Raw genomic sequence first — 15,394 nt, forward strand, 5'->3', positions numbered from 1 at the left:
AGTTCACCCTGCAACACATTGGCCACACGGCTGTACTGCCATCAACATCTCTGTCCGCCCGTCAAAAGGCTAAAGCATGATTAGGCTGAGCATTCTGAGTGGTCAGATTCACACAAACACAACAAAACTCATTGGGCCTCATGCAAGAACCGTTCGTACGCACAGATTTGTTCTTAAATCGTGCGTACGAGTGATTTAAGAGAATTTGCGCATTCACCAATCTTTTCGTATTTTACGTTTTCTTTCAGGTACGAACAGAATTTACGAGTGATCCAGAGCTTTCGTTTTGTAAAATAGTCCGCTTTTATTCCAATCAAGTTTGCTTGACTAATGGATTGTATATTTAATTACTTTGAAGCAAACATAAATAAATATATACGTTATACCCCATAATGATGCTGACATTATTCTGTTTGACTTAAATTATGCACTAATTGAAGGTTAATTTGAATCTGTATATAACAAGGTCAATGGGAAGCGTAACCAGCGGCTGACTTGCTACTTTTGGATGCCTTAGCGCGTCAGGCTCTTGGAAGAGACCGTGTAGATGCCCTGCGGAGACAGACAAATGTCTGACATCGCGATTAAGACTGCCAAGGACTGTGCTGCTGCAAATATGCAGCTTGCTAGAGCCACAACTCCAGAGAGAAACATGCCGATCAAACCCAATTCCACCACACGTCCAGGTCCTCACCACGCTTGGATTTTTGGCCACGAGAAACCTTTCAGAGGGAGATTGGAGACAGATCGGGGGTGCCCCAGTCCTCTGTGAGTCGTGCGCTCACCTTGGTCATCAAAACTCATCAGTTTATCACCCATGATACATCAAATTCCCAAACACCGCTGTCCAACAAGTCCAAATTAAGAGGGACTTTCATCCCGTGGCTGGACTGCCAAACATAATCGGAGCACGAGACACATATACGCATCAAAGCACCCGTGCCCCTGTCGTGGAGCGTACTGAGCTGAAGGCCAGGTGGGTGTGTCTCGATACAGCGGGGGGCAAACTGCTCTATAGCCCAGAGAAGGCATGCCAGATTTGCGCAAAATTGCCATGAACGAGGGTCTCCACCTGAACCAGCCCAGGCAGACCCAAAGATGTGGTGCCAGAAGACCCCCCTCATGGACCCCCCATCAAAGTGCCATCATGATGAGGCAACAACTGATTGCACGGGTTTAGTTGCAGTCATCGAGCGCCTGCCCAGGGCGAGACGTTTTTTTTAAAGCTATTTTCATATTAAACCATTTCCCTTTTTTTTAATTATTATTATTATTATTATTATTATTATTTCGGTGACATTACGAACTACAGGTGACATTGAATTAAAAGCACTCCTAATTGCTTCCCATTTCTTCACTTTAGCAGGTCCTGTAATTCCACCGCTGACATGCTAAAAATGACAGATTTTCCTTTTTGGATCTCTGAAAGCAGAACTTCAGTCTCAGAGCCCCTAAAGTTGTTCTTTTTGCACCTTGATGACATTCTCATGACTCAACACTCAACATTTCCTAAGACAGGAGAGAGGAAGCGCAGCCTTATATGGTATAATTTTGTATGCAAATTTACTATCCTCGTGCACGTGCCTCTTAAATACGCACGGGTGGGATTCATCATTTACGCAGGTCGTTTACACACCTTTTCCGAAGTTAAGAACGTTTGTTGAATCTGACGTGGCGTGTTCGTACGAGACCTTCGTACGAAAAAAGTAAGAGAAATTTAGAATAAAAATACGAAAATGTTCTTACATGAGGCCCAATGTGTTGCAACACCATGAAAAGCAAATGTGAGATGGTCAAGTTGATCACTTGATCAAAAGAATAATACTGTATTGTTTGATGTGTACGTATGATATGATATATTATTTATTGTCATTGTTAAACAGAGTTTACAACGAAATTTGTTTGTAGCATCACCATCACCACTGGCATTCAAGTATGAATAAATACCCCACCCAATATGAAAAGAAATAACTTATCTGGTTAAGTAAAGATTTAAGTAAATAAACAAATCAATTCTTAAAAAAATACACCGCAGCTGCGTTTCGCTTCCTAAAAACCAGACTAAAAGAAGAGATATCGGGACAAAAGAGCAGAAGATGGCTGCAGTAAAAGCCTGGAAGGGTATCACCCAGGAGATAAAAAGTCTGTCTGGACTAAAGCATTTACTGCTATATAAAGATGCTGACCAACTTTAGATCATGTTCAAAGCACTGGTTTCTGCGATCATATAATTCTGCAAAGCTTCAGATCGTTTTATTTGGTACGATGGAATGTAAACTGTAAATACCTTTAATCATACTAAAAATGTATCTCAGAGGGAAAATAAGGAAATATGCTCTACTATGATGTCCACACTCGGAATAAACTCAAACTCAGTGAACTGTTTAATTGTATTGACAAAATGTAACATTTTGTTCAAAAGCACTCAACAAATTTGATATTATCGCTTAACCTTGGATGGAAAGATGTTTTTGGAAACATGACTCAATAGATTGTGGCCAATTCAAACGTCATATGCAGAGACATGATGGCTGTTAGCACGGGCTTTGAACACGAAAGAGTTTTACAAGGCGTCATTGCAGATGCAGGGCACATTTATCATCTTCACTGTGAGAATTTGATCCGTGCGAGAAACAGTATTTCATCATTGTTATTACTGCTTGTGTCTGTTCATGTGTATCAGATTCTGAGCTGCTATCCGTGTGTTTGTAAGTGAAGGATTGTATGCAGCTGTTGAATATGAGCAAGAAAAAGAACAACCTACACAAGATCAAAAGTTTCAACCATTTCACCATTTTTTTGTGTCATTTATTTTTTTATTACCGTTTTAAATCAGTCTGCTTTCCTGTGAGGATGGGCTACACTTGAGCCTCAATTCCTGCATCTGTTCCCATGTACAAATCAACCGTTGACCCCAAGTGGTAAAAGTCCTTCCAAGAAGCTATGAAGGACCGCTCACAAGCAGTTGATCATATTTGACCGTCTTTTATTCGTTTTATTCTTGTGATCTTTACCTTAGCATTAGCTGAGATCTCTTGCACTCCTTTGGTTGCAGCATCCCTGATGATTGGAGTGATGAGGCCCCTGTCGGTTGCCACAGCAACTGAGATATGGACTGAATCGAGAGCATGGGGTCCATCACCAGACCAAGTCACATTCACTTCTGGCATTTCCTGGGACAAACAAAATGAGAGGTCACCCTAGGTCGTCTCGGACAGAGACGGGTCTTTGGTTGCACGGTGTTTTAATGCAGTTCAAAGGTGTGGAGAGACGCATTTAAGTGTGATGAAATATCAGCGGCGTCACCTGTCAGTTATAACAGTAAAGAACAAAATGAACGTGGGAAAATCATTATTCAGTTTGAGTTATTAAGAATGACCTCTGCTGTGATGGAGTCTCTGTCTTTGCTTTTTAACTTGAAAACATCGGTGTCGAATTGCTGACATGTGACCAAAAAATGGAATCTGCCCTCAAAAAGTGCAGCTGCACACTTCAAGAGACACCCTGTGCAGTTTGGACCACTGGGGTGAAAGTACAGAGTCTTGTACCAATTCTTCCATGATACAGTTTTGCAAGAGTGAATTTCACATGTACATGCTGAAGCTCATCTAAAGAGGCATTTCAGTCATGTGAGACATCGTACTACCAGTAAAAACATGAAAACATGGTGCTTAAACAAGACAGAGCCTTGTTGTGCTTTGGGAGTTGATGCTCACATTAAGGCGGATATATGCATGTATGTTCCACATTCTTCACATTGATCATGGCACATGCACTAAACAGCCAAGATTATCAACTGCTGCTCGGTCTTGGATACATCCTTTAGGCTGACAAATATTAATCAAAGCAAGTTCAATAATTCATTGAAAGGGATAAGAATAAGTTATCTGGTTTAATGTGCTGATGAAATACTGCTGGAACATTTCGGACTGGAATAAGCAAATAACAGGAGCCCACTTATTTTAAACACATTCCTCATCTCCAAAAACAGTGTCTTCCTTGACAAAAAAAGGTGAAAATGTACGGAAACAGATCTGAGCTCATCATTCTGTTGTTTACACTGGGATTAAATGCTTAGGGTTGCCTAACAAGTCATTTGCAAAATGAACTACGCTGTCTTTAAAGGCCTGAAAGAGAGGATTTCAATAAGCACAATTTAATTCAAAATTACATTAAAATGCAAAGGGTTAGGCAATGAATAGACACAAATCTCAAAACAAAAAGTTCAAAAGAGCAAATCACAGCAAAGGAGAATCTGCACAATACTTACTTTAAGTGTCACAGCGGCTGCCTTGATAATGAAATCATTAACAGAGACTTTGATTTGTTCTGAAAAGACAAAGACAAGACAAAAATTATTACTCTTTTTACTTTAATCAAAAAAGAAGAAGATGATGATCAAAAAAGTATTGGGGGGGACATGGGGGGACTTATTCTGTACGAGACATCAGGCCAAATGCGGCCTGGGAACATTTCTGAATAACACTAATCATATTGAAAAAAAACTGCTTACATTTGCCTCCATTTAGGACATTTGGTGTTCAATGATTCTACAAATGCCATCAGGTAGAAAAAAAAAAGTATTCTGTATATAATTAACAAGCAAAGCACATTATTAATATCAACCTGTCTCTACAAGACTCAGGCCCTTCCCTCCGTTCATGATGGGAGAGGGGCAGGCAGGTTTGGACTGATAACTGCTTGCTCACTCTTACTAGTGTCCAACAGTGTAGTACCAGACAGTTATGAACGCTGTGAGCAGGATGATTAATGAGCTAACCGTGAAATCGTACTGCTCCTGAACAATGAGGGCCCGCAAAAACAACCGGCGAGAGAACCCCTCAGTGCACACACGGCCTCACTAATAGGTTTGGAATCGCTGTCCCATTTCCTCCATCACAGAGAAAGCAGCCAGAGATTTACGATTTGTTTGACACCGAGGAAAAGTTACGCTAAATGATGACAACTCTGCGATGGCGTGTAAACTAAAAGTTTAAAATGGGAAACTGACAAAGCACATCTGCTATATCAACGTGCTCAAAGGAAGTGAAGGCTTTTTTTTTTTCCTCCTTCCTTTTTTCAACATAATGAGGAAAGCTACCGATCTGTGGACGTTGTGGCACAAGAATAACGTTCCCTTTTTGTGGTTACAGCGTTAGTCTCCCTCAACTTTCATCACATTCATGGTGATGGGGGTTGCTCAAGGAGTGTCAGTTTTGCAAGAAAACTATTGTTAGGAATGGCTCTATGGCAGAGAAAGTGTAAGAACTGTTCTCTGAAATGTGAAGAAACTGCTTCATCCAGCTAATATTTCACACATTAGACTAACTCAATCTCTATAGTAACTGCATGGAAAAAAATCTACTGAGCCATTTGCATTTACAAGGAGAAATGATAAATGACTGCAACAGAAGGGCAAACAGTCAAAACAGAACACTCATGACTGATCACATCATTGAATGATGGCCGTTTCTGCTTCAAGAGACAAAACAAATAATGTTCCCAAGTGAAATGCAGCAAATTCCTCGAGACGCTTCTTTAGTATATGATCGAGGCAGCTGGCTTCTCTACGTTTTATATCCAGTTCATCACCTGTAAATGCAAACGGGTCAATTCGAATTTTCTTCTCCCCCAAGGCTCCGCTGGGCGTATGCGACAAATGTCATTATCACACGATGTGTGCAACATTCTCTATGAACCAGCGTTGAAATTGGAAATTTGTTGCGTCCTTTGCTTACTTGTTATGTAAGCAAATCTTTGTTATGCACATGCATGGCATACCACTTCCTGTAGATGTTGGAATTTTATTATGCCTCTCTGCATAAAGCCCTTGAGATGGATGATCTGTTTGGTTTTTTTTTTTGGTTTTTTCAGGAGTGGGGGGGGTCCGGACAAATAGGACACAACAAAGTATAACATTATTAGATGCTGATCTAGATGCTAATGGGGAACTTGCAAAAGTTCCTTCGGGATTTTAACTGTCAACTGTATTTCAAATGCCTTTCTGCCTCTTTATGTAATCCCCGACTGGCTCTTTGACATTGAGTACAAGGCTCTGTGGGGATCATGCCATCTGTTGCAGACATAAGTGATTGCATCAATCAGTGAAGACAAACATTAATATTTCAAAGGCCAAACATATTTTCAAAGTAATATAACATGTAGACGTCAATTCCTCTGGTGCCTTTTTTTTTTTTTTAACATCTCTATGGGATGGAGATGTGTGTGTGTGTGTGTGTGTGTGTGTGTGTGTGTGTGTGTGTGTGTGTCTGTGTGTTGTTTTGAACCAGGAGAGCAGAACTACTCTGAAAGAGGACATGTCCTTAAAGTTCTCTGAATGCATAAGTGAGCAGTCATGTGAAACCCCATGAAATCCAGATCTTCATGGAAAATGTTACCTTACAAACCTTACGATGAGACATTCACTTAAGGTCAGGATGCAAATACATGCATGACAAGAATTGTGCAAGTGCACACATGCTAACCTCAAGGTTCAAGATTATTATTATTTTTTTTACCTTTGGCCAGATCTTTGCGGAGCTGCATGACTGCACCCATGTCACAGTCGACGGAGGCGTACGCGTGCGGGATAGTGGTCTTGGACTGGGTCAGTCTTTGAGCAATCACACGACGTACATTTGAGGCTGGCACCTCTGTGAAAGTTCCCTGAACACAGGGGAAGGACATCAGAGATAAATGATTGAACAGGGAGAAAGGGGCCTTTTCAGAGAGGTAACTGACATAAACAGAATGATAACAACACTTTGTAAAAGCATTAAGGAAAATGAAAGATCAAATGATTTAAGTGCTCACTGGTGCCCCTGGCTTCCCTGGCACAGACAGAGGAGGTATGTTAGGTCTGCTGCCTGGAGGTGGGGGGGGTGCTGCCGGAGTAGGGGCAGGACTCGGGACGGGACTCGGGGCAGTAGGCGTCACCATGGCTGGTGCCGCTTTTCGGGCAGGGGAGATCTTTAAAAGATTTAATGCATCTCTGGAAAAATGAAAAACAAACAGGAAATTAACTATTATCATTATTATTAATATTCTTTTACAAGGTTATTTCGTGAGTTAAAGCGTAGTATCAGTGAGGAAAAAGGTGGTAAACGCGACTAATTATGTTCTCACAGTAGCTCAGATCTTGGGCTATTGTTCATATATTCATGATGATTCATGATTTTACTGTAAAATTGTGCAGGATTTTTATTTATTTACTTATTTATGCATATTTCATTTCAGTCTATATTTGTGGAAGCCCACGAGTTCCCAGTTCCACGCCTTTAAAAAGATTAACTTCAGCACTGACAGTTCTAGCTAAGGTCTTCTTATCATGCTATAAATCAATATCAGAACATTTTTACTCTTAAAACGTGTCGTTAACTCGTTTTTTTTTTGTTTTTTTTTTAAACAAATTAACCATCATAGTGAAACCTGTAGATTTCACACATGGACTCTCACTTTGCTAACAAGAAGCCCTCTGCTAGTTTCATCTGGTTTTGTTTGCGTCAGCCTTGTAGAAAGGTAACTTCAGGTCATCCACAGGTGGATGGGTGTCATGAGAATCTTACAGAGCTAACAAACACAATCAGGAGGGGCAGGATCAGGTGTCAGCTGCAGCAAAGGATGGGCTTATTCAAAACCTTGCTTTCATTATCCTTCCCATCTCTGTCCCTCCCTATCTCCTCCCATCTCTAAGTTATAACAAAAAAAACAAACAAAAAAAAAAACAGGTCTTTGGCATCCCATTAAAAATCGCATGATGAAATGTATTCCCAGATTCAAGAGTAATTCAGATTTAACTTGTTTATTATTATCCCAAACAGTTTTTAAATCATTACCATTTCAATTAAGTCATATCAAATATCTAACATTGGACATCGTAGAGATCTTTTCTCTGTGACAGGCAGTTGTTCCATAAAGGTTTTAGACAACGTGAAACCATGAACTCATGATGGATTGCGCAGACAGCCAGACTGAGAAGTGACAGATTCAGAAAGTAGAAAAAGAGAAGAGGATAGAAATGACTGCACTAAGAAATACGCTCTGGATCTTTTGCTTTCACCTTTCGGTTTTTGTCTTTTTAGCTAAAAAGCTGGGCGGTGCATTTATAGGGTGCTTAAAACTCTCTGGTTCCAGTCAAGTGCACCGTGGTCCACCTTCCCCATATGTGCCAGTCTTTTGTCTCGACTAGCTGCCTTTGACTTTACCAAGCAGCTAGGAACGGTCTGGGCCCCTCAGCTAGGTTCTCCCCGTGCCTCTGTGACTTTGTTTTTAACCTCCTTTTTTATTTTAGCTTGACACCATCTCCTCCATTTCCCTTGCTGATGAGAATTTGTTTGTAGAGGGACTGAGGAAACTTGCAAATCCCCCAGCTAAACTGAGACGACTACAGTGAGGGTTTTTTATTAGCACCAATCCCACCACCAAAATAATATGAATACCGCATGTACAAAGAGAGGGAGAAAAAAAGTTTCTGTTGTGGACTGAATTCAAGTCAATAGACTTTACGATGACACCACTGGTATCCTTTGTGTAGCTGGCCGGCTAGTGGCTCCGACATCGACCAGTCGCACCCCAAATGACAGCCAAGACAAAGAAGCCTCTGAAAGGGTAAGGGAAGGTGCCTGGAATATTAAAAAGGGGCCAAGGCAGCACAAATTCTGACACACAGATCTGCACATGAACACATTCTTTATCTCCTACTCCAACCTGTTAAAAAAAAAAAAAATGATAAAAATAAATAAAATCATTTAAAAGCAATGTAATGCCTTGAAATAACCTGCTATAGTGGAAGTTGAAACCTATGTACAGCGGGGTTTAGGGTACATTATTGTACAGTCTCATTAAAACACTCATTAAAAAACTTAAAGCCTTAACCAACATACAGCTCTTAAAATGTGCATACCAGAGACTCTCAAAATGAAAGAATGTATTAACTAAAGACAAAAATAAAAATTAAGTTCAGGCCAACTCTTTCTAACCATTCTTGGAATGAAAAAAGTGAGAAGTAGTAGTTACCGTGCAGCAACTTTGCATTAGAAGCAAAGCATTCATGAATAAACCAGAGACAGCAAACCAAACAAATAAAATTTGACCTGCTTTCTAGCAGAAGTTTCAAACACTTCTGTTTGGAAAATCAGATACATGACAAACCAGCACTGCTACATGTCTGTCACTAGAAAAGAAAAAGTTTATGGTGAAGTAATATCACTACTATAATGTTCCCTTTTTAGACAATTTAAACACATTTCAACAAGAGGTTTGGCTTCAGGTAAAAAAAAACCCACAAAAACATTAATTTTCTCAAACATAAAGGGTGAAAGATAAAGATGGAAATGTATATGTGTACTTTGTTGTTTTAAAGAAGTATGTTGTCAAATATATCTCAATGATCTCATCTCTGTGACTTATGTCATTCATGCCCGATAAAGAGGGGCACAGCAAGAGCAGAGGGAGGAATGAGAGGGGAGGGCTTTTCCTGGTCAAAGGACAAAGGAAGGGAAAAGGGTCTGTCGTGCCCTTTCATGAAGCCACATGGATAACACACTATTCTGGCGGGGAGATGTTGTTCTCCGTCTGCTAAGTCTCACCACATACAGTCAATCAGTCAAATCAATCAAACTGTTTTGTATGGTTTTTCCAACGAAATGGGGGGTTGAATCATTTTGCTGCCCACAATATTCATGCTCGACTAGAACACAGTTTACATTTAAAAAAGGTAGAGTTTAAGCCTCCCTGCGGTAACGCCTTCCATCAGTTTACTGGTCATTTAAGCTGATGACGGTGAACACTGCCGAAGAAGAATTAGATGGGTGTGTCAACTGGCAACTACAGTTGAAGTTTCACAACTAAAAATACTTCAGAAAGCACCTGGGTAGAGAGGAGACAGGACAAGATGCAAAAAGTACGCTGCAGAAATTGCAGGGTTTTTCTCCCAGCACGCTGACGATGGCAGACGAAGTTCCCACTTATCTGAAATAACTGTGTTTTGTGTTAATATCTGTGAATGAGTGGCAAACATATATGCAGGCAGAAATGAGTATGACGCAGTAACTGTAACCAGCGTGCACAAACACTCACCGTGAATTCTCTGGGGAAAACACATGGACTCATTCACAAATTTTATGGACAAAATACTTGGCCAGTGTAAAGAGTGGAAATAGGCTTTTGAGCCTTTTTTTTTTGAGAAGATCCTGAATGTGTTCACCTTCATTTGGAAAGCAAGACGGTGCTTAGTTTTGAGAGGAAACTAATGTGTTTCTTTCATTCTCTTTGTGTCCACAGTCTTATCTCCTTCCCCGGTTTTCTCTTAGCATCAGCCTTTTCTTTGTAAAGGCAGACTGCTTAACTAGCTAACTGAAATGTAAATCAATTGTCTGGGGAGCTATTCATGCAAATCTTGAGTTTAACAGGGCTTAAAGCGAGGTCTCTTTAGGTGCAACTATGTCAAGTCAGGGGAATTCGCAGTAATTAAAATTACATTACAAACAAAGAAATTAAGCTTCAAAGCCTATAAATCATGTTGCCACCCATTAGGCATACAGCACACTGTAGAATTTCTATTTGAACATTTGTAATTTAAGCCAATAAGAAGTAAATACATAGCACTGGTAACTGAGTCATAAATGATGTTAAACTGGTAAAAATCGGTGGTCACATGAGCCTTTCTAGCAGCAATAAATGTGCAGTGTTAATGTTAATGTATTCAAAGATATTGTGGTGATTCCATAAATCCAGTTACATCAACAAGTTACACATGAAGAGAAATGATTTGCTGAGTTCCCAGTAATTATTATTATTTCTCTTCTACTAACATATGCACCAAAGAGTATGATCTGCGTTTCTATGGTCACCAGTGGGTCCTAGAGACTGGGTTGCTATGGTGACAGAAGTTCTTTAATGAGATTCCCCAGCAGGCAGTTAGGTGGGAAACAAGAGCATTCAATCAGGTCCCTTCGGTGACGGCAGGTAGCTGTGTGAAGTCACCATCTAACCAGAATAAGACACAGAAACTCTTAACCATCTTCTTTTCACTTATCTAGTCTCTCACGTTTTTGTTTTTTTGGCCATACTGCCTGCAGTGTAAGAATTTCCTCGGACTGACACGTCTCCCATTCGCAGATACTTCAGTGCAACATCACTGTTATGTTGACCTGTTCCAATAATAAACGAACACCTCCTACCGACACGTCACTTCCTCTTCAAACAAACAAATCACAGCCCTGGCACAGTGAAACATATTTCCCACCTTGAATTTGTGATCTGTGTGGTTTATCATTTTGTAAAAGAAAAAAAAAAAAAAAAAAAGAAAAAAAAAAAAAAAAAGGTAAAAACAAAAGATTGGCCACTGAAATAATCATCTCTCATCCAAGATTTGTCAGAGATAACTCTCAACTGACCTTGAATTTGGAGTACAGATTTAAAAAAAATTAGGATAAAACTCAAAAACTGCCAAGCCAAATTTCATGAAACTCGGTGAAGAGGTGAAGCATGACCAAAGGAAGAATGCATTCAATTTTGATGGCAAAATTGATCACTTTTTTTTTTTTTATATATATATATATTTTGGTTTTTTTTATGCCTTTAATGAGAGGACAGTTGGAGAGAGACAGGAAGCAGGGGGCAGAGAGAGGGGGAAGACATGCAGCAAAGGGCCGTCCGGTGCGGGACTCAAACCGGGGCCAGCTGCAGCGAGGACTGTAGCCTCTGTACATGGAGCGGCTGCATAACCCACTACGCCACCGACCGCCCCAAAATTGATCACTTTTGAATCAACTGTGAGACAGCAGCTGTAGGAACTGCGCTCTAAAAGAATCAGTCTTTTTTCTTTTTACATTATATTTGACCTAATCAAGTAACAGAGAGGTTCAGTATCATACGATCACCTTGACTCCAAATAGCTTATACAACACGAGTGTACTTACATGCAAGGTCATCTTAATGGGTCTTAATGGGTTAAAAAGGACACACATTGCATGTAGTAAGTCTAAAAGTTACAGCATTTCTCAACTCACTCCTTAGTGATGAGTCCTCTTGGTCCAGTGGGTGTGGCTAATTTTGGGTTAATGCCATGGGTGTCCAGAATGTGTCTTGCTGCTGGACTCAGGCGTAACCTGGACAAGAGTGCAGTGCAGTTATATATTCAAGCTTTAAAGACACAAGTTTATCAATGACTCTGAAAGATGAATTCTCAAAAGTTGTAGGTAGACCAGAAAAGCACAGTTTGAGCAACGTCTTTTATAACATTTTAAGGGCATCTCTTGGAAAACACACCACTGCCCCGGTAAGCAGTAGACTACCTCAGATACTTCATATCTCATTTCTGCCTGGCAGAACACAACGGGCCTCATGCAACACGTACGAAACGTATAAACAAATTTGTTCTTAAATTGTGTGTACGAGTGATTTAAGAGAATGTGCGCATTCACCAATCTTTTCGGATTTGAAGTTTTCTTTCAGGTACGAACCGAATTTACGAGTGATCCAGACCTGTCGTAGGAGTTTCGTAAAATAGTCTGCTGTTATTCCAATCAAGTTTGCTTGACTAATGGATTGTATATTTAATTACTTTAAAGCAAACATAAATAAATATATACATTATACCCCATAATGATGCTGACATTATTCGGTTTGACTTAAATTATGCACTAATTGAAGCTTAATTTGACTCTGTATAGAACAAGGTCAATGGGAAGCGTAACCAGCGGCTGTTTTGCTACTTTTGGATGCCTTAGCGCGTCAGGCTCTTGGAAGAGACTGTGTGGAGACAGACAAATGTCTGACATCGCGATTTAGATTGCCAAGGACTGTGCTGCTGCAAATCTGCAGCTTGCTAGAGCCACAACTCCAGAGAGAAACATGCCGATCAAACCCAATTCCACCACACGTCCAGGTCCTCACCACCCCTGGATTTTTGGCCACGGGAAACCTTTCAGAGGGAGATTGGAGACAGATCGGGGGTGTCCCAGTCCTCTGTGAGTCGTGCGCTCCCCTTGGTCATCAAAACTCTCATCAGTTTATCACCCATGGTACATCAAATTCCCATACACCGCTGTCCAACAAGTCCAAATTAAGAGGGACTTTCATGCCATGGCTGGGCTGCCAAACATAATCGGAGCAATGCACACATACGCATCAAAGCACCCGTGCCGTTGTGGAGCGCACCAGTGAGTTGAAGGCCAGGTGTCTCGATACAGCGGGGGGCAAACTGCACTATAGCCCAGAGAAGGCATGCCAGATCTGCACAATATTGCCATGAACGAGGGTCTCCTACTACCTGAACCAGCCCAGGCAGACCAGAAGGTGTGGTGCCAGAAGACCCCTTTCATGGACCCCCCATCAAAGTGCCATCATGATGAGGCAACAACTGATTGCACGGGTTTAGTTGCAGTCATAGAGCGCCTGGCCATGGCGAGACTTTTATTTATTTTTTTAAGCCATTTTCATATCAAACCATTTCTCGTTTATTTCGGTGACATTGCGAACTACAGGTTACACAGAATTAACCACATTCGTAATAACTTCCCATTTCTTCACTTTAGCAGGTCCCGTAATTCCACCGCTGACATGCTAAAAATGACAGATTTTCCTTTTTGGATCTCTGGAAGCAGAACTTCAATCTCAGAGCCCATAAAGTTGTTCTTTTTGCGCCTTGATGCCATTCTCATGACTCAACACTCAACACTTCCTGGCACAGGAGACAGGAAGCGCAGGATTATATGGTATTATTTTGGGCATGGAGTATGCGAACTTTCCTCGTGCACATGCACTTAAATACGCACGGGTGGCATTAATCATTTACACAGGTCTTTTACACACTTTTTCTGAAGTTAAGAGCGTTTGTTGAAACTAACGTGGCGTGTTCGTATGAGACCTTTGTACGAAAAAAGTAAGAGAAATTTAGAATAAAAATACAAAAATGTTCTTGCATGAGGCCCAATGTTTTATACAAGTTACTGTAAAAATATCCATTAGTAGTACAACACATTCAGCTTCTATCTCTCACTCCTGTCAAGCTGATTAGAATCTAAACTTGTGGAGAGGCGAGGCACTAAACTGTTTGCATTGCAAAATATAGAAAATAAGTAAAAATAATTCCAACTAAAAACATTGACGAGATTATTTATGGTGTAAACAGGGTCAAGCAGCTTTTTGAACATTTTGAAACGTGAACAGTTGTTTGTTATATGGTGGTAGATACTGCACTCCAGTATTGATCCAGGACTGATGAATGTGCAGTGAACTGAAAAGTTCACAACTGCATGGAAACAACTGCAAACCTGTTAACCATATATTTGAAAAGACTGATTAGAACAGCAGAGAAGATAAGAAAAGTGACACTCACGGTCCTGATGTGACTGGTTTTGGTGGAGGCGGGGATGGAGATTGTGCAGCGGGGGCCATACCCGAGACAGAGGCCTCGTGTGCAGCAGGTGGTGCTGCGGATGGTGGTGCAGACTCTGGAGAGGGGATCTCAACCTGCTTCCAGTCCTGCCCTTCCTCCACCATGAGGGCGATGAGGGTGCCGAGACGCACACTGCGACTGCCCTCCTCCATCTGTAAAGAGGGTGAGAGGCACTTACACGGTAAGAAGCGTCAGTCGCTTTATAATTGCGACTCTTATGGACAGGATAAAGGTGAAGGACTGTTGAATGAGCTTGTGGTAAATGACAAGGGGAGGTTATACTGGAGTCAATCATTCCCCAATTCTCACTGGCCAAATCATTTGACAGCCATAATTAAAGAGCTACTTGAAAAATTAAACAGCGCCCTCAATGACATCATTCCATTTTGCCCTATCTCTTGTGAAAAACCTAGTTACACTTTAATAAGCTCTTGGAGTGCAGTGCAGAATCTTTTATACTGTCAACCATAGATCCATCTTGATACGGAGTAATCACAACTCAATGCAAGCAATTTGCTATCCTCCCCAAGCTGTGCGTGGTGTTGTCCTTCACATACAGATCAGACTATTTGAAAGGCCAAGTAGAACACAAGAGGGTTTGGCAGCTGCACATTTCCCCTTAGTGAGCAGATTCTTGAAGGTGTGGCTCAATATGACAAGGGCTGAGGGATAAAAAGAAGGAAATGACTAGCTGTGCTGATGTTACAAACTCTAAGAAACATTTGGAAAAAACAATCTTAGATGATATGCATCCCTCCCTCTGGGAAGCTTGTGAAATCAGAAGCAGAGGTCAATTATCATGTTCACCAAACTGGAAAGGAAAAAAAAAAAGCTGTCCAGCAGCACAGTTAGTGAGATAATTAACAAAGCATCAAATTCATGTGCATGAAGACTCCAACAGCCAAAATGACACAAAACCTGGATGATAAAAAATAAAAAACAGATTGACGATAAAGCTTCGAAATAAAACAACCTTTAAAAGAATCATCCTGA

At 40.8% G+C, this 15,394-nt stretch overlaps 1 protein-coding gene across 1 annotated transcript in view; it reads right to left on the reverse strand.

Moving 5' to 3' along the window:
• pdhx (pyruvate dehydrogenase complex component X) overlaps window positions 1-15,394 on the reverse strand; it is a 29,209-nt gene that overhangs the window by 3,317 nt on the left and 10,498 nt on the right. Inside the window, exons 4-9 of the mRNA XM_075469542.1 lie at window positions 14,342-14,553; window positions 12,012-12,110; window positions 6,814-6,991; window positions 6,519-6,666; window positions 4,271-4,329; window positions 3,015-3,173 (exon numbers count right to left, since the gene is read on the reverse strand). Coding sequence (XP_075325657.1) covers window positions 3,015-3,173; window positions 4,271-4,329; window positions 6,519-6,666; window positions 6,814-6,991; window positions 12,012-12,110; window positions 14,342-14,553 — 855 coding nt within the window. The remainder of the gene's footprint in view (window positions 1-3,014; window positions 3,174-4,270; window positions 4,330-6,518; window positions 6,667-6,813; window positions 6,992-12,011; window positions 12,111-14,341; window positions 14,554-15,394) is intronic.

The sequence above is a fragment of the Odontesthes bonariensis genome, chromosome 7 (genome assembly GCF_027942865.1).
Source record: "Odontesthes bonariensis isolate fOdoBon6 chromosome 7, fOdoBon6.hap1, whole genome shotgun sequence".
In the NCBI taxonomy this organism is placed as follows: domain Eukaryota; kingdom Metazoa; phylum Chordata; class Actinopteri; order Atheriniformes; family Atherinopsidae; genus Odontesthes; species Odontesthes bonariensis.